Raw genomic sequence first — 26,487 nt, forward strand, 5'->3', positions numbered from 1 at the left:
GTAGGTTTTTCTAAGATTGATTCCCTGTATTTGTCTCACTGGGACTGGGTTAGTGTATGTTCTTTCTGTGGCACGATGCCATCACAAACTGGAGCTGGGGAAGGCTGCAGCTGTCTGCTTGTTATTAACTGAGGGTTAGTGCAGAGACCAATGCACATTGGTGCTCCAACACCCAAACTGTTTTCCAGATACTTCATGAATGGATTCCCACTTTAATATAACAAACCTCTGAGTCGCTTTTAATACTAAGATCCCACTTGCAAATGGTTTATGAGCTTACAAAAAGGACTTTTAACTTCTAGGACTTTTATGAATTGGATAGCTAATTAATTGATTCTAATGAGTCAATGAGTCAGCAATAAACTTCTGCTGTCCTCACTGTCATGCCTAGCACAAACCATACATGTGGTCAAATACCGGGACAGATGTCCTGAGAGATTGTGGAATATCCACTCTTACAGATATTTAGAACTTGACCGAGCAAGACTCTGAGCAACCTAATTAAGTCTGTGCTGCCTTAAGCAAGGGGTCGGATCAGATGATCTCCAAAAGTCCCTTCCAACCTGCATTATTATATGATTCTGTAATACATTTTGCCTAAAATATTTATTAATAACTTACTAATTCTTTATTAATTCTTTTTCACTTAGAAAAGCATCTCCATTTGAAAAACTGAGTTCTGTGCAATTGGTGGAAGTGTGTAGATGTGAATTGACTCAATTAATCTCAGTTTAGATACACCAGGCAGCTGGAAGGGAGCTTCCTACAAGCAGCTTTGAACTTCTAACTTTCTTTGACCTGGTACCATTAGGATTTGCCTTCAGTCATACAGCAAGAGCCATCCACTCTGAGATGTACAAAAAGATGGGTTTGAAGACCTAGGTCAGCTGCTCATGAGGTTAAAAAGATTTTCTTAGTCATTAAATGGATTTGTTTTAGTACTGAGATACATTGTGAAGTCATTCCTCGGTGTCTTTTCAGTGTTTAAATGAGCATTCAGTATTCATGGTGTAAGGAGAAGAAGGAATGTGCTAAGCTGGGGTGTGAACATATAACATGCTCCATGGCAACAGCTGTATATTTGCTCTTTGTTCAATATGATGGAATCAAAGGCAGGGATAAGAGGGGTAAGTTGCCAAACCTTTACCACAAAGCTAAGTGGAAAATGCTAATCAAAATATACTTGTGTTTCCTGTACCTGTCCTGGAAGTTTGTGCTGAAGTAGTAATACAGTGTTCTGCAGGATAGGATGCTTAGATGGGACTTCAAGGTCAGAGTTTGTATTTCTACTCCTTGTCACCATCTCAACTGTTCTCTTTGCTTTTATGTGCCTCATCCAAAAAGAACACCCACTCTATGAAGTAATTTCAGACCTGGTGTGGAAAATGGGAAAGGTGCATTGAAATAATTAGTTTGTAGAGCAGTGTACAAAATAAAAATTTTGGGGAAGCAGATCTGTTTTGAAGTCTAGTGAAAAAAAAAAAAAGGAAAAAATCCCAAGATTAACTTGTGCTGTATATGTGCATTTTGTACTGGTGCTCACTGCTTTCATCTCACAGTTTGGGAGCAGATATGCAATATAATGGCCTGATAAGACCAAAAGGTTCCTGGCATGCTTGGGAGGGGAAAGAAACTCACAAGATGAATACAGAGGAAAAAGACTACATCTGGATTATATGGCTCTGGAATAACATATGGAATTTCTGATCACACTTCAACTGTTGTTTCTCTCCAAAGAGCAGTTGTGTACAAAGTCATACATAGAAAGAATATCACAGAAATAAACAATAAGACCCACAATGGAGAGGTGCTATATTCTTAGTACCTCAGCAGAAATACTGATGAATACTGGGAAAAGTTTTGCTTTTATTACGCTTATAGTTAATTGTATGTGCTTACATGCTGTAGTCCAGTGAAGGAACATAAACCTCACCCTTTTGGAATATTTTTAGGGCTAATAACTAATGTAAGGTATCTGGAATAAGTAGATTCTGCCTTTTAGATAGTTAGAAAGTATTAAGTGTTTTGAAGATTTCAAGATGATGTGCACATGTTTAATTTCTTAATTTTAATTCCAAGGAAACATGAAACTTTTGTGGTCATGCAAGAGGATTTAAACAAACCAAGTCTGTTTTTAGATAATCAGATGATTTCCCTAGAGAGTATATATTTCCCTAATTACCACTCTGAAATGTTATTTTCATAGTTACAAAGCACCATGTAAACCTATCCTACTACATGGATACTAATGATCATTGCTGTTATTTAGCAGCATTACAGGTGGAGCTTAGAGCAGTGAGCACTTTCCTTTAATATGTAGCGTGCAATAACGTTTGACTTGTTCTTGAAATGATCAGAATACGTTAATCACAAAATCTAGTACAGAGTGTCTGTCAGAAAAGTGCTAATGATTGCCCAGTGTGCCCCAAAGCCAGAAATGTTAGTTTTGCTGTGCAAAAATTCGGTGTTATTCTGGAAAAGACCTTGCCCTTGGCTGCTGAATGTCACATGGGCTGTGCAGTGCAGGCAAAGGCAGCACAGGCAGCAGTGTGCTCCAGGATCTTTACAGCTCTTGCCTTGCTGATTCCATTAATGCAACAATCATAAATAGTTTGTGCAGGTTTTAAAAGGCAAGTTTGCACCTGTGAATTACTTCTAGAGGGAATCACAGATATTTTATGACACGTGTAAGGATAAATACTGGTTAGATGACACTGGGGAAAAGTGGATAGAATAGTCTCCAGTTTCTCTCTAAATGGCTGGAAAGAATCTTCCAAAGGTGACATTAAGAAAGAAGTGTCTGAATCACCTGTACATCTCCTATACTTTGCTGGAAATGTTCCTTACTCAGATGAGCACTGTGAGGTGTTTAATAAATTTCTCTGATAGCCATAGAATATCAAATTTTTATTCAAGATAATCTGAATATCTTTCTACTTTCTGTTGTTTGGTGATGTACCTTCTCATTTTTTAAACCCTTTGTAATACTATATGTATCAAAATGGACAGTCCTGTCCAAGTTAATCAATAAGCCACTTAAATTTTTTTTGTAAGGGTCAGAAGTGCAATTTATCTTCAACAAAAAAAATCTATTTGGCCTCAATTTTTTTTTTTTTTAATAGGCCTTAAAAATATGATTAAAAAGTTAGATCTTTAAGGAACAAAGATATTTTTCAGGTTCTCTCCACCCTACATTCTGCATGTTATGATTTTGGTTTGTCTCGGTTTCGAGACAAATTTCAGGAGAAAACACCTTGGAATGAGTGTTTCTTTTAAGGAAAAAAGGGCTTCAATAGCTCCCTTTTCTTCTGTTAATGAGAGAAATTGATATGGGGGGTGAAAGTGAGAAAAACCATGTTTATTAAAAATATAAAAATCGAATAAATATTGCATTGTGTAACTCTCCCCCCAGAAACCCAACCGCAGCCTCTCTGGGCCAAAGGCACTTTCCCCTGGGTGCAGTTCCGGGCACAGCCAGCAGGGGCGCTGCTGGCTCCCGGCCGGGCAGGGCTGCAATGATTCCCCCGGGGCTGCAGGGGGCGCTGTGGCGCGAGCCCGGCCGCCTGTCTCTGCACGGTAATGGCGTGGGATGGAGAAGGAGCTTCCCGTACAAACCCACCGGGGCAGCGATCCCCGGGTCCCCTCTGGAGAGCGAAAGGAGCAGGAAACCTCAGGAACAGCAAGCTGGAACGGCAGGGCAGGCTCACGTGGGGCAGCAAGCAAGAGGCAGCAGAAGCTCTGCAGCTGTAGCTGGACCACGGCACCTTCCAGACAGCGCCAGTGTAGCACAAACCCTGGAGCAGCCGTGGAGGCACGTCGGGGACTGGGCAGCAGCAGCCCGGCTCCCAAACACAGCAGAGTCCCTGGGATTGCTCACTGGTGCTAAATGAGGGTGTTCCTGGTCCTGGCGGGCATGCACTGGCTCTGGGCTTCCCAATGGCAGAGCAGCAAAAGAAGCCAAGCTGGCAAGCTCAGTCACAGTGCCAAAGCAAGATAAAACCCAAACCAACCAACCAAACACACACAAAAAAACCCAAACCAAAAAGAAGCAGGCAAAACCTAAAACCCAAACCAACCAACCAACCACACACAAAAAAAACCCAAACCAAAAAGAAGCAGGCAAAATGCACAGAAACAGCAGGATCCCTGGTCAAAGACACCGGTTGCGCATATCCAGTTGAACGGAATGTGCTGAAATGAAAGGGCTGCCTCCCACCCTGCCCCCCAGCTCCCTCTGGAAACTCCATCTTGGCTCCCAAACATCGTGAGAGACAGCCCCAGAGCTGGGGCAGGGACAGCTGCCACTCTGGACACAAACAAATCAAAAACCCCCAAAATGATCTGGGATAATAAACCATCCCCAAGACAAGGTTCTGTCCCTTTTCTGGTGCCCATCTAGTCACAGACTCCTAAGTCAGCAACATTAAATCTAATTATGTAAGTAATTGTGGGCATTGTTCAATGAAGGGCATCCAGTGATAATCTAAATAAACTGTGTGTACAGTGAAAAAGTGTGTAATTCTAAAGAATTAGAGTCTGAAATCACTTGTTATTTGAAACAGCGCAAAATACTGGAAGTTTATAGTTTATTCACACACTAGAACTCATTCTCCAACAGTTGGTCACCATGCCTTTCTTCAAACTATAGCTTTTTCACCACTGTTTAACATAAAAAGCTAATTATATCCTGTTCATCAAATGTTGTAAAAATAATGGTGAGACAGACTCTGCATATACGAGCTTGAGGTTTCTAGCATTTTAGGTGTTTAGTGTATACTATAATCTACAATGAAAACACAGAACTATTAAAATAATAGTGACCTGCTGGAGTAAATGACCTGTGATATCAGAAATTTTTTTTCAATGTCACCGAAGTTTTCCTTTTTTGATAAATGTTTATTCTGTGGCTATAAACCTTTGGGGATATAGTGTCTTGATAACACTAAAAATCCAAATAAACATAGATTAAAACTCAAATATAGATCTAGAACAAGTTTTGCATATCAGGGCACCAAAGAAGTCCCAGAGCCACTCTGTTAAGAGGAAACCATGTTTCTTTTCAGTATGAGGGCCCAGATTTGCTTATTTGTGTGTCAGGACATTACTTACAGGCTCACAGTTACAGATTTGAACACCACAAGGGACAATTATACCCAATGAACCCATCCTGGGCTGCACAGGAACGTTCTTCATCCATGTTCTGCATGAGGTCCCAAATTCTGATTTACTTAAACCACATTATTGCAAAGTCATCATGTCTTAATTTGAAGAGATTCACAGGAAGTACACCATTGCTGGTAGTGAATCCAATCCCATAAATAGAATGCTATAACCTTAATGTTAAAAAGTGTGCCTCAACTCTGATTTTGAAGGGTAAACTTCCAGCCACTGGCACTTTTTATATCTCCTAGTTAATTTAATTTTCCAAACATTAAATCCTGCAAAGTGGTTTGCAACTTACTGAACAGATGGTCTCAGTGTTTCTTTACATTTTGTAAAATTTGGGAGCTAATGTGATGGCTCTGTCTAAAATTTTGTAGCTGTTTTAGAGTCATATTCTGAAACTTCATCCTAGATGTTAGGGTTCATCACTTGTGTTTAAAGTTCAAATTCATGTTATCTTGTATATTACTGGGAGAGAGCACTTTTATGAAGTGTGTAACTATAATAACTGCATTCACCAGATCAATATCAGTAACTTCTTTCTTAGTTTTATTCCTCAGAAAAACACTGCGCCTCTTAAAATGGCACAATTTTGACTAACAAAAATGGAAAAATTGAATTCAAGGAAGATGTGCTAAGTTCTGTGCCCCAGTTTTATTTTTGGTAAAAGAAGTTTATTACTTATTGTCTTAAATCCGTACCCATGTGCTCAGTCACATGGCCAAAGAGACATTTTCACTGTGCTATACTGGATCACTGCAAACAACTATATAATTACCCACATCTGTCTACAAACTGCTTTACATCTGCACAGATCTACCCTGCTGGAAACAGGAAAACAACAGCCTTGTTCATTTGCAAAAAGTTCAAGTGCTACATATGTATTTGGATTAATTTAGAGTCATAATACTATCTAAGTGTAAAAGCTTAAGAAGAAGTCGTCTATGAAAGATTCACATCTATAAAAAATTAACAATTTACCTGAAAAAAAATTTTTTTTCAGTGTTTGGGTTATTAAAAATTGTATGCCATGAATTCAAAATACCAATTAAACAAATTGAAACAGAACACTCTAGGAGTGTCCTGAAAGCAGACATATGAAACATTGTAAGGAGTTAAATAACTCGAGTTAGTGTCTCATGTATTTTTTACCATAGTAAAGTACATCCCCATTTTTTATCCAAAGAATAAGTGTCTTTTGGATATATGTGCCCAAAAATAAGAAAGGGGTTGGTTTTGCTGACCTGACAGACCATTCACTAGGCACAAGTGATTCACCATCAGCTGCATTTGGGAAATGAAGACATAACAGCATTTTCTTCTCAATCTCAAACTGACTAAATAGTTTGCTGAGCCTGTTGGGGTATGTAAAAGAGCTGCTGTCACTTTAGAGCAGACAGTGAACCAAAAATTACATGATTTTCTCAAATGAAATTCATGACTAGTGAATCAATTTCCACTGAAATAACCCAGATCTGCATCATCAGGGAACTCCATGGGGTAAATTCAGTGAGTGTTTCCATTAGTGGCACATGAGCTCCCTGGTTCAGCGCAGCCAAGTGTGAGGGAGACAGAGGGGGGACATCAGCAACACTTTCCTGTCCTTGCAGCACTTCTGTAGCCTACATGACATTCAAAAATACACCCTGAGTTTAGTTTGGAGGTGAAGCTCTCTGTGGAGTCAGCTGTGGATAGCCTGTCATCCTCCAGGCTTTCCTGTGCATGGGGGCAGCAGAGAGAGGCAGAGGGATGCCAGGGAGCTGGAGATGGGCAGGGGCAGAGCAGGGCTGCCAGGGGACTTCCCGAAAACAAGGCTAGCAACATCCAGGGAAATGCCACTGGCAGCACAAAGGGAAGGGATGGGAAGAGCAATGGAGCAGAGCTGAGTGGAGAAGTTCCTTACAGAGCCTTCAGAATAGAACAAGTGGTTTGTGACTAGGAATGATCTTGAAATGGCTGTGTGTATTGCCCAAATTGTACATCCCTGCTGGTGAAGCGACTGCCTTGTCCATATGCCACATGGGAGATTTACTGCTTGTCTGTGCTACACTCACACAAAAATGAGCAGCACAGATCTACCATAAGGAAACATGCAGCAATCCTGTTGTGTTCTAGGATGCCATCCTTTTCCTGGAAGAGAGACACAACCTTTTGCTCCAGGATAATTCTGGAAAATTGCAAATATTTTCACTTAACGGCCAAACCCTCAGGTATCTTTTGGTTTTAGATACCTGAAAACCTTTTCAATGGCATGTTGGATATTTCCCTAATCATCTCAATCAAAGGCTGAAGATTTTTTATTAGTAGAAGTCACAACCTTACACCACTGGCAGATTCTGATAAGTGATTCACACAGCGTTGTACTTATAGCTGTGCAAAACCCAAGATCTCCAGCACTGTAACAACCAAGGTCAACTTAGTTGGTTGAAGTTCTGTTTTTAAGTGACTTTTATAAAAATATTTAGCCCTAGGGCTTTTAATTTTCTTGGTATAGCTACCATATTTCTCAGCATTTGGTATTAAACCACACTGAAATAATTTTATAAAAGCGATTTTTTTGTTTGACTGTTCCAAAGTAGACTGTCCAAGGATAGATAACTTACAATACACATCCATTAATGAAATTGTAACGTAGCCAGAAAACAACTGTAATAGTACTTAAAAAAAAAAAATTATACTAGTTCATCACCCTGCTTTGCCAAAAGTAAGACAAATGCTGCTGCAATGAATTTTTCCCTTTGAAGGTCAGTGTCCATACTGTATATGGAATGAATCCTTGCCATTCATGCTTTACAAGAACAATATTAACATTCATGAACATTACAGCTTTAATCATGTGATGAGTCTGGTTAAAAACATTCCAAGTCCTTGTCTTCTGTACTTTTTTCACACAGCAAATAATTTTGTTTCTACGTGAGTGTGGACCTGCTGGAGTTCAGTGAGTGTCTGTGACCGCGGTGAGCCGTGGCAGTGGAAGCCCTTTGCAGCACAATGTCTGATCAACTTGATGCTGAGAACAGCTGCTAAAGTGGGTGAGCTACTTCCACTGGGGCTGCTGATGTTGCTGAAATTGGTGCAGCGTGGAACTGGTGCAGTTTTTCCGAGCTCTGCAGTGTACAAGGCTCAAAGGTCAGACTGAGAGCGCTGCTTTGCAGGACTGAGAACTCCAAAGAAACTTTCAGTCCTATATAGGATTTATTAAGCTCATTAAAATAACACCCAGTCCTAGACGAGCCACAGCTTTACTTACTCTCTGTTGTGGCTCTTGAAACTCAGAGTGTGATTCCCTCACACAATAGCAGTGAGAAGCCACAGATCGAAAGCAGCTGCCACCATGTTTGCAGAGGGGAATGTGCTCTGAGCACTCAGCAGTTTCTGTCCCACAAGTGCTGCAGCCACCGGTTTACCCCGTTCGGAGATGTCTCCGTTTGAGTCACAGGCTCAAGTAACCTTCTCAGAAATGAAGCTACAGACTAGTCACTTCAAAAGAAAAAAAAGCCTCAAAACTGGCTGTAAACCAGCCTTGGTTCATCCTCTGCCTCCCTCAGTTAGGCTGTATCTGTCTCTGCAAAGCCACACTGCACTACTGTATAATCAGAGGGGGAATGAAAAGGTAGGTCTTGCTATCAGTTCTTCTGTGAGATCTAAGGCTTATCACACAGCTCCTCTGTTAACCCTGAGGCTTACTTCTCAAGCACTTTCTAAATCTTGAATAAGTGATATATCAACTACTAAATATCTGTAGGCAATCCTCAGATATCCCCTCAATGCCTGAGAAAGTGTATGTATTTAAATGTACATCCAAAACATACCTTGGTGATTTCTCAGTGCTAAACAACATCCTCAGTGTCTAACCCAGCACTTGGAAAGATCAACTGCCATTACACTGCAACTTTTAAGATGCTTGTTATCGTGGAATGGCTGCCTTTTGGTGGTAACAGGAGCAACAGCAGATGGATATGAAGTAAGAAAGATGTTTAGGAAAAGTTATGTTAAAGCTGTTCTGAGCTCACAAAATTCTGGAATTAATAAGGGAATCTGGACATCTTAGAAAAGTGTTATATTAAAGCAGAATTTATTTCAGTTAACTAAAGGAATTCTGCCTTGTAACTTGGGGATAAAAAAAACTTTAAAAAATATTGTCCTTGGTTTGTCAACTGTCCTTTGGGCACATATTTTCAAATGGACTGTAGAAAATCAAGGGTTGTGTAAGCTAAGATATACTAGCAATGCAAACTGCATATCCAAAATAAAAACTATATGTAAACTACATCTCTTATTGATCAGTAAGCAAGACCTTTTTTCCTCTGCAAACTAAATAGGCTACAAGAGTAGCAGTTAATAGCAGGGGAGGAAATTGCATCATTCATGGTACAAATAGAAGGTTCAGTTCATGTTAAAAGGAGACCTGCCTTTCTTCTAAACAGAGCAGGTTGTCAGTGGTGTTTGACATGAGTGGATGAAGCACAAAAACTAACAGCAGCACAGTTGCAGAACCATTTGAATCACAGCCCACAGCAGCTTGTCAGTAAGTGGTCACCCTGTGCCGCTGCAATACCTGATACGCTTCTGAGAGGAACTCACTAGAAACACTGAACGTGATGTCCTGTCAGAAAGCCAAAGCAGAGGATGGTCAAACAATGCAGGAAAAAGATTTGTCATCCTTTGTGGTGCCCATGACAAAGCTGGGAAGATGCTATTCAGCTGGGAAAAAGAACAGTCTTCCATCAATTCTGGCAATTTCTTAATGCTTCCTGAGGCAGCAAGACACAGCTCATAGGAGATTATCAACTACAACTGGTAGTCCACATGTTGAGCCATGCTGCTCTTCAATGAAAGCACACTCTCAGTGTAACAAAAGATTGATGAGAATAATGCAAAGCTTGGGATGTGTACAATGAAAAAAAAGGTGTGTCTTCCTTGGAGCCTGTAATTTTTATTATCTTGATCCATTTGATACATGCCATACAACAGACTGTTGACACAAACCTTAGTCAGCAGGGAGAGATGACAAGGCCACCTTGGCACTCCTGCTTTAACCCATCACCTGATGCAATGCATAGGAAAGGCAATGGAAGTCATTTGCTGCTGCTGAAAAGTCTCCTTCCAATGGCCTCCAAATGCTGAGTGAGGACAGGGGAGGAGCACAGCTCTCTGATGCTCTGAGTTCCACCAGGCCACACAGGCAACCTGCTCACTGCGTATTCTGACGGTGTATTTACACTTCAGCTTCCCTAAAAGCACTAACACATCATATTGTGAAAAGAATGCTGCAGAAGGCCCTAAACCAGCAAAAAGTAGAGGAAGGAGCTGATCCAGATCGCACGGGCTCTGAAGGTGTTGCTCAGCACATTGATACTCAAATATTTTCCTCTGAGAGACCCACATTTCCCACAGTTAATTGATGATCACCATTCTTGACACCAAGAGGCAAATAAAATGCAGCACTGGGAAGGCCATAAAAGCTGCCCAAGGGTCTCATCCTTTCCTTTTCTTAAGAAATCTGAGAGTTTCTCTGTGTGTAGGGGGAAAGAGAAGCTATTTCATTGGTATATGTTGAAAGATGTTATCAAGCACAACTTTCTCTGGTGTTTCTGTTACACCTTCTGTGTACCATCAGTGCACATAAGACATTAACAGACCATAAAGGTAAGTTAGAGGAACATTCAGTCTTATTGAATTTTGCTACCTGAACTGCCTGTCTATTTAATTACCTGTCTCACATTGTTTTTATACATAAAGACAGAGAAGTGGTCATTTTGCATTTCCACTGTAAAAAATGAAACAAACAAAATACCCTAAAACCCACACACAAAAACACACCCCCAGAAATAATTTCTTTTTTATTTTTATTGATTCTTTCAGTTTCCTGTCACTTTTATCACTGTTTCCATACTATGATGCATTTTGCTGACTGTACAAATACTGCATACTGCAGTGATGTATTAATCTGCAGCAAACAGTAGCATAAGGTCTGTAGTAGTGACCACATGAATAGAACACTGTCAAGTTCATCATCTCTACCATGTCCTTTTTTGACTGCTGTAGTACAGTACATTGGTTCTGACTTGTCAGCACAGTACAAAATGATGAACCAGTGCTAATATTTACTGGACACAAGTTTTTTCTCAACTTTCCCAATTTTTAGATTGTGGAAAGCTTGAGTTTATGCCCCTGGACTCTATTACAGACTCTTGCTTCCAGTCACTGCAGACAAATCACAAAGTTCTTGCCCCTGCTCAGCCAGTATTTATCATTCTTTTAAGAACTTTCAGGTTACTTCCCCTGGAATCATGTGAAGTCATTTTTGAACATAAATGTAGTTTTCCCTCTAATTCCTGGTACTTAATTTGGGATCTAAAATTTCCCTCCTCCTCCTTGTATAGCTTTTAATATGTGAGTCACATTCCTATTTCATTTGAAACTTTGCTATGTTGCACCATTACTGAACCTAAGTTTCCTACTTCCTCTGCTTATGTAGAGATAAATTCAGTCGCTTCACATCAAAGAAGGTCTTCCTGTGCTGTGTCATCCTAAATTCATGCATTCCCATTTGCACTGCAGTCTGCTATTCCTCCCTTACATTAATCACCAAAACAATTTGTGATCAACATCTTTGCAGTTTCTCTCAGAACCCATTTACAAGCCCTGTAAGCATTACTGTGCCTTTTCCTTCCATGTGAACCCAGCATTTCTCCAGCACCTTTCCTGTAACATTTCCTATGCTAAAATACCTGAAACTTATCACAAAAGATTTCTGGAAGACAAATTCATTAGGTGCATTAATGTAATTTCATATTTTGCAAAATTGTCCCTTCCCCAAAAAATGAAAAATATGAGAGCAAATTTCAACTGTGTAACATTTAAAGGCGAGTCCATTAGCAAAGTCAAACAAACTTTACAAAGTAGTCTTCAAAAAAAATTATGTAATGTCACAATTTAAGATCTCAATTATTACTAAGAATAATAAGATACATGAGCAACGCTCTTTCCTTTGTTGCAGTGACTGCCAAGTGATGTCACAAAAAAGTTCATTGTATATGTGTGAAAGAATTTGACAGGTCAGGCTGGTCAGTTAGAATGAGACAGTTTTATATATCAGTATATTAATAATCACCATTTCTGGAAAAAAAAAAAACAAACCCTAACAACAGAATAGCCACTTGATGGGTTTGTTGAAAGTTAATTAAAAGTTAGTGGCTTTTTGATGTATATTCAGGTAAGGCAGACTGACAATTCTGTATAGTATTAAGGAAGTCTATGAATCTGATCCAAAACCATAAATGTGGGAAAGCTGTGGATAAACCCTTTTAGATGCTGAAATGCTTTTCTCGTAGGAGAAACTTGTTTTGTTCATCAGAAACATATTATTCCATTAATGTAACTTTCCAGTAACACTGACTCAATCATTTGCCTCATGCCATGCATTTACTGGAATGTTTTCTAGTTTATCTTTAACCCCTTAGGTCCTAGTTATTAAGCAGAGCTACAACAAGGAGCCAAAACTTCATTTTTATTACAAAATTTTGATTCAATATTACTTTATTACCTCCTCTCTTCTATGTTTTTGTTGGCTTGTACCACACACTGCAACTTGTTAGAAGTCTGGAATAGGCTGCCCTGGGCAGTGGAGGAATTAGCATCCTTGGAGGTGTTCAAAAGGTACTTGGGATCACAACTTAAGAGGTGAAGATGGTGGTCCTGTGTTAATGGTTGGACTCAATGGTCTTAGAAGATTTTTCCAAACTTAATGATTCAGTGATTCTCAATCTAGACTGTGAGGGCTCTAAAGCAGAAATCAAACCCACTATTCTGTTTTGTCTTTTGCTTTGCAAAGATATTAATTCACAAGGGTTAGGAATTAGAATACTGGGATTCAGCTTGTAAAGCTTGTGTGTTTGTGATCTCTGCACACCATATCAACACCTTAGTCAATAACTATGTTTGTTTAATGACTGTAGTAAGTACAAAACTAAGAACTGCCATACGAGGTCAGACTAAAGGTCCACTTAGCTCAATGTGTTGTATATTCAAACAGAAATTAGTATTGGATGCTTAGGAAACAGCATCTATGGAGTAAGTGCTGCCCTTGCTCTGCCCTCACAGTTTCTCATGATGAGCAGTTTAAAGATTGGTTTGTGCTGAAAAGTATAAAGGGATCAATCTGCCAAGAACCTGTTTTACCGTTCTTTGAAACCTTTTACAATTCTGATTTTCATAACATCCCATGGCAAAGAGTTCCAAGATTTAAATACTTTAAAGTACTTCCCTTGCCTCCATCACTTGCCTAATTATTTCCTTTGCTGCATATTTTTTTCTTGTGCAATGATAAATAGCCTTCATCTCTGACTTAACTGAACATCCCCCATCTGTCTTTTCTACACCATTCAATCACTTCTTTACCCAGCCAGAAAGTTTTCATAAGGTGTCATTTCAGTGACAGCCACTCCATCCCCTGCAACACCCTGATGGTCCTTCTCTGCATCACTTCTAGTTCTGTGTCTCCTGGCAGTGGCTGCACTGCTGCAGAGGTAGAAGCACCATGTTCCCCAGGGACACAAGGATGAACATCTTGTCTTTCATTCTCAATTGCTTTTTTAATAACATACAAACTTCTGTTTGCCAGAAGTCTGGTCCCATGGACAGGACACCCATTAGGAGCTGAAGCACGTTTTCTGGTTTGGTTTCATTGGAAGGGAGTGCAGTCACTGCTCTCCAAGACACTGCTGTGATGCAAGCAGAGGTGTGGAAACTGGGGATCACCCGGAGATTCACTTCAAAGGCATGCACGTGACCCAAATTAAAATACTAACGTGGACACACCCAGAAACCTTCCACTATGACTCCAAGATTTCTCCAGAATAGTAACATCTTCTTCAGGGCTCATTTTTATGCATGTATAGTCAGGATTATTTTTCCTTTGATCATTAGCTTGCATTTGTAAGCACTGAATTTCACTTGCTGTCATTCAGCTCTTCACTGCCAACTTTTGTCTTGACAATTATAATAATAATAATAATAATCTATAAATTATCAGGAGTAAATGTGATTATTTTCAAGTAATTGATGGCTCTGTTGTACAACACAGGTCCCACCACCAGTGTTTGAAACCTCTATTCATAGACACCTCTCTGTAAACCAGGTGGTCTAAGAGATGACCTAACCTTCTGAACCACAGTTTGGTTTTGTTACCAGCTGCTCCTCTGGGATCTTACAAAAAGGTTTTTTGAAAAACCCTTTGCACCAGCCAGAGTCATTTTTCTCTAAATATTGACCCTAAGATCTGTGAGGAGGCCTATAAAATGTTAACTCTTGTCCAAACCAAGACATGTTCACATGTATCTGCTAATTCTATTTCTTTTGACAGGTACTACTAATCTGTATGCAATGGTGCTCAGACTCAGTGCTGCGTACTTCCTCATATTCCTTCTTAATCCATTTGGTATGAGCACATATAAGTGATTAATATAAGATGATTTCACCAAACCCCAACAAAATCTAAATAAATGCACTGAAGAACCTGAAGGAAGAAAATATCCTCATTGTTTCTGGTTTGCTCCTCTGAAGGAATGGGGTGCAAATTTTGTGGGTATTCTATGAGACATTTAGGAAAGCTCAAGTAGGGGAACTGCTATTTTCAGACAGAAGTGTCTTTCTGACAGATGTTTTAAATCGCGTTTTTGTTTTAGTGTTGTGTAGTAGTCTCTGCTCATACTACGCTTTACCATTTTGCAAGAGTCAGCCTAATTCCTCTTTTTAGTGAGGCATGAGAAGAATCATTCTTTTCTACACAGGTCAATCATATCAATTTCTTGTGAAAGTCCTTAGAGATCTAATAGATTTCCAGCAATATTTTATATCAGGACTCTTAATGAGATAGTATTGAAATAGTAGTGTAATCTACATTTGCTCTGTGTAATAGAAGAAAACAGACTCAAGTGTATTTCCTTTTAGTGCTGCAATATTACCAATGTAAAGTTTTACTAGTAAACAAAGAGTGTGGCATTGTAATTCAACAGCAGAAAGGATGAATTTCCTTTTGTCAAAACCAAAATATTTGCAGTTGCATGAATGTACATTACAAACATTTGACTTTAATTATATTGTTCTAATAGTTTGAATACAAGAAACAGTTAAGTATTTAATATTTTTTTGCCAGTGTCAGGATGCCAGTGCTATAAAATGTGCTGCAAAAATGATCTGAAAAATATATGGATAAGAAGGAACAACAAAAAGGGATTGCGCTGATGAAAATGTACAGAGCCAAGAAACTGTACTAATGCTAGAAGTCAAATGAATGGACAAAGAAATGCTATTTACAACATAGCTGGCCATCACAATCACTCCATTGATAATTATAAAAAAATAATTAGCCCATTTCCTTCAATATTAGACCACATTTAAATTTTGCCATTATTTGAGCTGTCTCTCTCAAAATATTTTAACTTCCAGAAGCAATTACTAAGCAATGAGTTTATTGCTGGATTTTAATATTCAATCAAAGACCAGCCCAAAATAAAGCAGTGTATTTGTCATTGGAGGAAGTATTACAAAAAATGATGCAATTTTAATCTTTGGATAGTCATGGGCACTGAACCTGGACACTGAAGGGAAGGAAGCCTGTTCAGTTCAGTGGCTTTGGTGGCACCTTCACTTCAAATGTTCAGGCTCTTAAGAGTGACAAAGGTGTATTTCAGTGTCCCTTCCAAGCAGCAGCACACTTAAGACTTATACCTTGAAGCAAGCTACGCTTGAGCCAGATAAAACACTTTATCAAGATTGTAACAAGAAATCAATTGGTTTTGGGTGTCCCAAAATATGCTCAGCAGTTTACAGTGTAATGAGGAAGTTGGACTTGTGGTAACAGTGATGATGTAGGTAAACAAGACAGTCATGGGCATTGCAATGTTCCATATGCAGCTCTAAACTGGAATTTCTTAGTAAGACAATGAATATTGCCCGAGTTATCCAGGTCTGCTTTTGAACCTTGCTTGGTAACTTTAATTTAGGGAAGTCCCATGACGTGGGCAGAGGGGATCTCTGCTTAACTCTTTGTTACCATCTTTATACTTCAATCTATACCACAGATGATTGCCCAGTTTAGGATTGAGGAATTCAGTCTGCACTGCAAATCACACCACATTTGGAACAGAGTCCTGAAAACTTTCACTAAGCAACAAAATTTCTGGATTTCTACCTACTGAAGTTAATACTGCTCAGAGGTTGCTTGATTTTGAGGACAGTTGCCTTCTAAACACTGATTTTGAGAACAGATCAGTGATAATGTATTGATAAATAGCTGATTGTCCAAAATAGTTGTTAGTAAAGATTTTCCACTAAAAAAATGGAAAATGTGTTACTTACAGACAACCAAATCTTAGAGCTTGTGAGTGCCAGCTTCAGTATTACTGAAATCAGCACTGCATCCACAGCGTGCCAGTGTACAGAAGGAGTAGGTGCTTAACTGTTCTATGTTCCCCAAATCCTGTATCAAGCCACTGTTTTCTGCTTGTGAAGTCAGTCCTATTCCTTCACCACAGAGCAATTGTATCAATATAGAGCTTGATTTGAGAAATAATAACCTTTACTAAAATACACCATCTTCTTCCAAGTCACCTCTTAGAAAATACACATGTGAAATAATTAAAAAATAGATTTCTGCTTTTCAGTTTATTCAATAAGCAGGTTTGAGTATGTATTTCTGCTAAAAAGTGACTCCGTTGAAAGAGATGCAAGATGGAAAGCACAACATTCAAAAACTTGCATTTCCTTGTAAAGCCAAGATGATTTTCTAAACCCTGCATCTCAAGCCAAACCATGCATCCCAAAGTTCAACGCTGTTCTCTCCCATCTGCATGTCTCCACATGTCATAGGGATTCAGCAGCCCAAACAGTGCCATTATTATCTTCAAGTTTTGACTTTGCTGGTACCTGAGTGCAGGTATAAATGGGAAATGTTGCAATTATCTGGAAGTATGTTATCTTTCTAGTGGATCATGTGAGCTGAAATAAACTGCAGCTCATTCTTACACTGCTGATTAAACAGACTAAGATTGAATTGAGATGTGTCACTGTGGTGGACATGCTCCTAGCCACGGGCATTGCATCATTTCAGTGAGAAGATGCTATTTTTAAAAATGTCATTCTTGCCTTTAATGCAATAACTATTGAATTTTAAAGACTGGTTTTATTATTGTGATCCAGAAACGTATACATGTTAAGTCCCCTTCAGAGAACTGGGTGTAATCTTTAGATCACTTATCAAAGGTGTAATACAATCTGACACAATGGTAAAATAACACTTTAGATTTCAACTTCATCACCCCTCAAAGTCTAATAGTGTTCATTGCATACCACCCCCCCAAAATACTAAATTAAAAGAAGCATTGAATGTGTTTAAAGAGCATCTCTGTAACGCTGATAACTGGTCACATATCCATCAGTAAAGGAGGTTTTTATTGCAGTAAAAAGGATGCTCTGGGCTCAGAAAAAAGTTAGGAGCACAGTTCATATGGAATTTTTATCCCCTCTACAGCCATCTCATAGACTTAAAATACCAGAGTCTGTGAGATAACTGTCTGGGTTCAGGTAATGTACATGGAAATTTACATGAAAAACTAAAAATGTTACTTCAAGTTACTGGAAACTTTAATGTGAAATCAACAAAGTTGAGATTTAAATGTAAATACATTTCCCTTTCTGTCTGTTGCCGAAATGAATGAGTGCTTCCTGTCAATGTATCCAACAGAGTATTGAAAAACACAAGGCAAACCAGGGCAGCCTTACTGAAGACTACTCTGAAGACCCTTTTTGCCAGTCCTTTATTTTCAGATTATTATTTCGACGGAAACATGCACCATAGGTCTTTAATATTTAACAGGTTACCTCTTAAGAGGAAAAGCAAGGGAAAAAAAAAAAGGAATATTCCATGACACTTTCACCCACTCATAAAAGCTTGAAATCATAAGCACATGAAAGTCAAGCAAAGCCAAACCAGTATTTCATATAGCCTGAGAATTACACTAAAAGATACACAATATTCTTTACTGGTAAAGGGAAAAAAATGTACTTAAAACCATCAAACCTAACACCTACATTTTACCATATAATGGAATAATTTGCTGTAAAGTGTCTTGGTTCTACCACACAGGTCTAGAACTGACTACCAGGAAACACAGAACTCCTAATGGGTGTTCTTTTGCTTCTAGAATAAATCGGTGCCTGTTTCACACTCCTAAGCTAAATGTAATAGGAGGTATTACAGATGATTAAAAGCCATTTCTAACTGGAAAAAGGCACCTACCTAACCAAACACTGAGGTTATTTTGTCTGTGATCTTATTTTGCTTCAATATAAAGTCAGAAATTGAATTTATCTTTAAGTTGAGAAGGTTAAAAAGCCTTTTAAAATGACATGACAGTAGGAAATGAATGAACTGACAGGATAAATATGCACATCTATGTCCAAAACTTCAATATTTATAAAAGTTTCTTGGGCACCACCAAAGTACAATGAGTTCATGCAGGCAATATACACACTGCACTTTTTCCATGTGCTTTTTCAGGCCTTCTATATCGTGATTGACTTTAAAAATAATTTTTCAGCCAGTATTACATTCTCCAAATTGCAGAGTTAATTATTGGTCTTTCTTGATGAAGTTCAGTAAGACTCCTTGAAGGATTTGGATATTACTAATGAGTGAGAGAGGAATCAGGAGTGCGCTATACCTTTGGAATGTCACCATAAGATCCAAATTATTTATTTACACCCACAGTCCCAAATTATTTCAAGGTAAAATCCTGAAACTATTTAATGGTTATTTTTGTGACCCATAACATTTTACTTGTTCAAGAACTTGTACTGCTCTGAAGGCACAAAGCACTTCATCTCACTTGCAAACTGGTGTGGGACATCCAAGCTCTACGAGTTTCTTTCTAATAAATCCCCTGGGTGCAGCTGCTTTTCGGGAAGGGGAAAAAGCAGGGTGGCAAAACTAAGTGATCTTTTAGATGAAGCCACTACCATCCACACAATTGCTACCTATTAGACATACAAACTCTTCAGCTTTCTAGACATTTCTTCTGACCTCTGTCATGGAGAACTTCCCAGTGAAGATGCAAAATGCAAAATGCAAATGGATTGATAACTGAAGCCCTGCACACATTTTTGCCACATGCAGGTGAAGACTTTACACTATGACCAGCTGAGGTAATTTTCCAAACATCTCACACAACAAGAAAGGAACATCCACACTTCTTCCACCTACCTGTTCTGGTGGAGACAATTCTTCCATATTGTACAATGATAAGCAAAAGTATTTCGAGTGGAGTAACAAAGAAAGGAAGTGATTCAGAGGCTCTGAACCACAGCACCAAAAATTCATTCCTCCATGCAGATGCCTGCAAAGAGACTGCTTGCAAACTGGGCTGTTGGTCTGCTCCCTCACAGAACACACCAGGTGACCATTTGAGCAACCTCACTTGGATGTCACACAGTGACACTGCCCACTTCCAACTACCAAACATCATCATCTTACAACACAAAGATCATAAAACAGCAGAATTTTTAAACGATGAGTCAGAGGTAATCCAGCATGGCTACCATTAGCCAAAGACATACTAGCTTTATTTCTTTCTAGAACTAATCCAAATGTCTAAAGAAAACTCAGACAACACCAGGCGAACGTCTTCTATGCAGCCCAGAAGCTACTAATCCTAAAATTGTATCACTAACTTTTTTGGGTCAAAGTTGTTCTTCACGGAACTCCCACTGGCCATTCTGGAGTCACAACAGCAATACAGCTGACGTACAATATCCTTGAAATTACAAATTAAATGACAGATACTGCAAAATGGACGGGGGGGAGGAGGTCAATGACACTATCCAGATCATCATGTACTTCCGATAATTTAACACCATGTAGGAGAGTTTAAGTGCTGCTCGCTTCAGAGGAGGTCTGTGTCACACACAGTAAAATACCATCCTAACAGAGCAATGTTATCCCTTAGCTGGGACCTCTGCTAAAGACTTTGAAAGACAATGACAAAGTGAAAACTGTCTACGTGACACCTGTCAGATCCTGCACTTCTTGCACTTGAGTCCCTACAGCTGATCATCAAGATCATCAAACGGAGAATAAGTCCAACCATGTCCAAGCAACCACAGCAGCAGTTCTACACCCAAGCACACCCTGATGGTTGAGCAGTACCTATCACTGGCACACAGCTCCAACTGGAAGGTGATGTTTTCTGTCCTAGCTCTTAAACTGTGCACTCCAGAGAACCTCAATGCAAACGGCCATTTCACCAGGAAATGTGGAGCCTGAGGAGGTGCTCCAGACCAAGAAGTGTAGGACATCCAGTCATGTTTGGTGTTTTTAACACTTCCATCCTGGTTCCGCTTACTGCATATTTCAAACACCCATGTCCAGTCTGTCTTATTTTTCATTTCAGCTTTCTCCCTTCTTCTTCTCTGGCGTGGCAAGAGTGGCTAGACTCGTTCTCATTTGGGCCATTGGAACTGGGTGCCGGAGGTCAAAATTCGCCTTGGTCTCGCCCACTGCCCGGCGGCTCCTTTTTCCCTGCCTGTCCCCGACCCGGCGGCCGTCGCCCGATGCTGCCCCGCCGCTGTCGCCGCACCCCGGGCCGCCCGGAGCGGGGCCCCCGCCAAACTTTGCGGCCCGCGGGGAGCCGGGGCCCGGCCCGGCCGCCGCCCCCGCAGCACCCCGGGCAGGAGGTGAAGCAACCTGGCGCCGGCTCCTGCACTTTGCACAGCGGGCGCAGAGCCGCCTCCATCCCTGCGCCTCCCGGCAGCGCTAAGGCGCATTTTTTCGCACTAATCTGCACATTCAGCACGTCCAGAGCGCCTATGACTTTACCTGGACTTTCTCCACTCTCCGGGCTCATCACACCGCGATCGCCTCCCCATCCTACCGCTAACTCTCGCTCTCCTTCACTCCTTCCTCCTTCCCCCTTGCAAGGCCTGCTAAGATCAAGCCCGATGGAAAGTAGAGAGAGAAAGAGAAAGAGAGAGGCAGCGGGAAGGGAGGGGAGCCGCTCCATCCCTCCCTGCCCCCCCCGGGCACACACGCCAGCCCTTTTCCCCCCACCCCAGCCCTTCCCTCGGCGATTTCCTCCGCTCTTCGGCAACTACGAGGGCTCGGCGGAGCGGCTCCGAACGCGCCCCCGCTGCCCTCGGCGGCGCCCCGGCCGGCGCCCCCCCCGCCGCCCGCCCGCCCCGCGGCCCCCGGTACCTCGGAAAGGTCCCCCGAAGCCATGCTGGGGTGCGGGACTGGGCTCCTCCGCGCCGTCTCCCTCTCTCCACCTCTCCCGCTCCCCCACTCGCTCTCTCTGTTGAGTAAACTGTGTTTTGCAGAATGACAGGCTTTGGGGCTGGCTGTGCGCAGAATCAGAGGCGAGGAGAGCGGAGAGGCAGGCGGCGGGGCTGGCGTAACCAGCAGCAGCAGCAGCTCGGGCGCACAGCGCCGGGAGCCGCGTCTCCCCCGCGGCGGCGGGGCCGGCGCCCCCCGCCCTCCCCTCACACCCCGCCCGCCGCCGCCGCCTCCCGCGCCGGGCGGGGACCGGGACCGGGACGGGTCCCCCCGCGCCCTCCCTCCGGGAAAGTCCCCGGGCCGCTCTGACGGCGGCCTCCTCTCCCTCCTCCTCCCTCCTCCCCCCCCGCCTCAAACTCTTTCCGCGGCACCTTCCGCCCCCCCGGCGCCGCGTGGCCGCCCCGCCGCCCATGGCCATCGCCGAGGGAGCCGAGCGGGCGGGAGCGCCCCAGGAGCGTGGGCCCGGGCAGCGCGGCGGGGCTCGGGGACACCTCTCGCCCCCGCTCCCCGCCGGGCACGGCGATGCCTCTCCCGCTGTCCCCCAGCCATTTTGCAGGTTCGCCAGCCCACTCGGGGATATGAAGGCCAGCGGCCTCCCGCCACCTGCCCTTCACGTGGAGGCGGTGGCCGGAATTTTGAAGCGACTGGGGGGCGTGTGGTGACACGCAGCCATCGGCCATGGCCACTTTAGAGCTGCCTGTGTCGTTTCTTGGAGGAAAAATGCCACTTTATGGCCGCTGCTGTCCCCGCTGTGCTTACCTGAGAGATGGGGAACGTGTGAAGGTGAGGCCGAGTGAGCCGGGTGGCGCCTTGACTGACCAGCGGCCTTCGCCCGGCATCGCTGCAGAGCCTGAGGGGCTTCTCTCACAGGAACCCGGCCCTGAGTGACCCGAGTCCGGACATATTCAAGAGCGGTCTGGATGCAATGCCATGCCCCATGCTCTAGGATGACCCTAGAGCAGGCTGGTTGGAGCAGATGACCCACTAGGGTCTCTTCCACCATAAGTGATGCTGTCAAACGGTGATTCTGTGAAGAAGAGTGAGCTCATGGTGACGGGAAGCTGCACTTTGCAGCAGAGGAGGCAGGAAGTGGGATGTGGCAAAGAACCCTGAGTGAGATGCTGGGACCACCGAAAAGGTAAGGGCTGCTCCCTGTGGAGGCTGATGAGCACCACGTCGTGTTCCTGTGGCTTCAGGCTGTGGCGGATGTGCTTCTCCAGGTAAAGTGTTGAGTGTCCTCTTGGTATTTTATTTGTTGGTAGGAAGGAGCACTGTGAGGGTGTTCTCTGACCAGCTCTTCACACCTTGGCTCTGTAGCCAGCCAGCTCTACTTGTTACTGAGTGTCAGACTCACTGTTCTCACCTCACAGCAGACCAGTGGCAGCCATTCTCTGTAACCCAGAATCGGTGGTGGATGTTGTATGGTCTGGCTTTGCCACGGTTGTGGCATTTGTTCATCTTCTTGTGTTTGTCGTTTTTCCCTTCTTGATTTTCCATGTGAATGTGAGAATTGGCACTGCTCAGAGCACAGGGTTGGAGAGGGTTATTGAATGTGATAATGGTTAATAAAAGTTGCTGGTATTGAGCACTGAATTATTTCCAAAATGTTATTTATGACCAAAAATCCCGCTGTGGTTCAAGTGATGTGAAGCCAAAGATTCTTCTGGCTGAGAGGATTCCTTTTTAAAATATCAATATTGGGTATTTTGAACATTGTCACTTTTTATCGTGAAAGTAGGAAAAAAGCATGCACATCCAGCTCTTGCTTGACCCCATCTCCTGAACTGTGAATATTACCTCTGGTGATTATGAACTTGCCAGCTAACCAGTTTAGTATTGACTGAGAGTTCAATAAAAGCTATCTAGTGGTAGTTTGGAGCTCAAAGACGTTTATGGTTTGTGTGGTCTACAGAGGTGATGTTGGACTCCCAAGGACAAGACATTTTTTTTACCTGACTGTGGTAACCGGAGAGTTGTCCTTTGCTTTCCAATTTGCCAGCAATATTTGGATTGTTGGGATTTGGTATTTGAAGAGTAAAATGTTGAAAAGATAAAGAAATACTGTAAACTACCCATGTGTAGTAATTCCAATAATTAATGCAGCAAATACTTCTTAATTGCCAAGCAGTGCATTACTTAATAATCACACCCCATGGTTTCTTCGTGATAAATCAATTATTTTGTTTTATTGTAAAGTGGCGTTTATTGTTTACAGTAGCAAATCAGCTCATTGAGTTGACTATAAGAATATATCCATCAATAAGTAGGTGTTTTAATACATCTCTTCAATGTCTGCTTCACTACAACTACATTTTGCAGCTTTCCACAGCAGTAATCAAAATGGCAGTCAGAGCTGGTGAGTAGTTTTTCAGATGCATACAAAAATATTCATTCTCTGAAACCATTGGATTCCTTCAGAGTATCAACTCTTTCCAAAGGTCTCTTGAATGAATTAGAAAAAGTCCCTTTCCAAGCTGTAGAAGAGTATAAGTCTTTTATTTTGAGACAGGTCTAATAATCAAACTGTTCTTTCTGGGCTTTGCTGTTCCCAGACAGATGAAATGAGACCAACTCACCCTGTGCCACATTGGAAGAAGTCTCCATGACCCGGTCTATATTTTTGACAATTTCATTTGCATTGTACAGTGTTTACAGTAACATTGTCAATATTGTTGCTGTGAGATTTACAACCCAAACAAATGGTAGCTTGAAAGTTTTGAAAGGATGAATGCTTTGAAGAGGGGAAACATCTTTTTCCTGATTACTCACTCCTCGTTTCAGAGGGCACAGTCCCTTGGGATGCGGTGGTTTGTGAGTCAATAGTGAGGAGCATAAAGAGAATTTTTGCGATTGTCAAACCCAGGAAAAGTTGGTTATGGTTTTGGTGTATTTCCCTGTGAGTGAACAGAAGACAAAGTTTTAAGTTTTAAAAAATTCAAGTGACCTTCATTTGCCCAGCAGGTCTTTATTGTAACTAGACAGGGCAGGCAGTGTTCCTCTGAGTCTTGTGTAAAAAATAGAAATGCTTAAATTTATGGTAATTTTTTAGGTTTCTGATAATAGATTTTCTGGGAATACATATTTTCCAATTTTATTTGCCTTTCAATGGTAATATCTATGAAATGAAATTGCAGCAAAATCCAGATTGTTGTACAAATTTCAAGCTCTAAACTTAATGGTTTTGCTAAGTATGTGATTATTCATTACTCTTATTGTTTTGCTGCCTTCTCCTATTTCCCACCCCAAGAGAGAAATGCAGGCAAGGGAGGCATTCCAAGCAAGATACATCACATTTGAACACTTCTTTGGATTTGATGGATGCTCTGGTTTCCACTACTTTATTTGAAGGAATTATCTCTCAGTCTGAATAAAGTTAAAAGCAAAAGTATTCTATTCCAGAAAGCAAAAATACTGCTGTCATAGCTGGGCTATTGATTTGTTATTGATCACTTAGTCAATCAGTCCAGGGCCATACAAATATGTGGGAACTGTACAGCCACTGACACAGTTCCCCCAGGGAGTGCAGGTGAGTATTTGCAAACACCTTGTACGAAAAATTGCCATGAGGGGCTGCCTTGGCTCTTGAAGAGGAACAAGAATGATGGGCAAGAATAATTAATAAATGGAGAAATTGAGAGAATTCTTGTGCCAAGGTATGAAAATTATATGAGAGAATGGGGGAAAACAAGACATGAGTGAAGAATAAGGAACCAAAGGCAAATGCAAGGAGAAGGCTGTGCAAAGCCTTGGTTGTGTGAAAAAATGGGGGAGGCAAAGGAATATTTTAGCAGCAGTAACTGAAGCAAAAGCAGGGAACAAGGTAGCAAAATGTCTGTCACCAGCCTAAGAAGGGAGGATGATCAGAACATGGAAAAAGTCAGTGAGTGAAAAGGGAAAAAGTGTCTCAGGGGTTCACAGAGTAGCAGATGACAGGAAATGGTGAGCAGCTACTGCAGGAAAAGGAGAATCCCTTATGGCAGCACTGGCCTGGATGGGAGATAGGCAGGATCCGGGATTCCCCAGGGCTTGGGACTGTGGTGGCTCCATGCTCACCTGGTAGGTGTGAGGAAGAACTAGGATACCACAGGAAGCTTATCACAAAAATTATCCAAGCCGTGAAGTCAAAAAAGGAGCTGAAAACAAGAGGCGGGTGTCCTTGGCATACAGAGAGCATCTAAAAATTAGAAATTAGATGAACGTGAGAAAATTAAGAAAACAGAATGGTTTTTATAATAATTGATTTGCATTATTTTGTGACAAGAACTAGGCTTAAGAAAAACCCAATGTACTTTGCTTTGTGCCATGCTGTCTTTGGAAGCAAACAAGTAGTTGTGATCATTTGATTCTGATGCTAAATTAATGTCTTCCTCCAAACCCTTCTTTGGATCTTATAACATGCAATTACTTGTCATCAAGAGGAAACATTTGAAATAGAAGCTGAAATACCACAGTATAATGAAACAAACAGTAATATATGGAAAACAAAGTAATGTTTGTTTGTTGCAGTACATCTTACTCCGTGGAACAGAACTTTTCTAGGGTTGACAGTACATTTTAATGGCTGCTGTTCTGAAAAGTGACTTCTTTTGACTTTATGAGTCTATTCAGTTCTCTTTAGTATGGCCAGTACTATTTTGCTTTAACTGGGGAAGGGGAAAAAAAACTTTGACCAAGGATAAAATGACGATAACTTTGTCTTTCTCTGAACACATTGAATACCTCCCAGTATAGCACCAAAAATAGAATCTTTGCACATTCTTCTCCCTCTTGTTTGCAAATGCCTTTTTTGCCACTTGACATGTTGTCAGAGATAATAAGAAGGTGCCAAAACATTCCTGTTGGACAGTTTGCTGACTTTCCAACTAAGGTGAAAAAAAAGACAAAGTGTAGATCATGTATGTAGAAGTCAGTCTCATTTGGGATCCCTTGTGTGCATAGAACCTTCAAAATTGGAGCTGATTTTGGAAATCAAGATGTACATATAACAGGAGCAA

The 26,487-nt window shown here is 41.4% G+C and overlaps 1 protein-coding gene across 1 annotated transcript in view; it reads right to left on the reverse strand.

Moving 5' to 3' along the window:
* Positions 1-21,854, reverse strand: part of CDYL2 (chromodomain Y like 2) — a 60,206-nt gene extending 38,352 nt beyond the window's left edge. The window contains exon 1 of the mRNA XM_041458986.1: positions 21,416-21,854. Within this exon, the coding sequence (XP_041314920.1) occupies positions 21,416-21,439 (24 nt within the window). The 5' untranslated portion in view covers positions 21,440-21,854. The remainder of the gene's footprint in view (positions 1-21,415) is intronic.
* Between the last annotated feature and the right edge of the window lie 4,633 nt (positions 21,855-26,487).

The sequence above is a fragment of the Pyrgilauda ruficollis genome, unplaced genomic scaffold (genome assembly GCF_017590135.1).
Source record: "Pyrgilauda ruficollis isolate IOZ18807 unplaced genomic scaffold, ASM1759013v1 scaffold13, whole genome shotgun sequence".
NCBI classification, from domain to species: domain Eukaryota; kingdom Metazoa; phylum Chordata; class Aves; order Passeriformes; family Passeridae; genus Pyrgilauda; species Pyrgilauda ruficollis.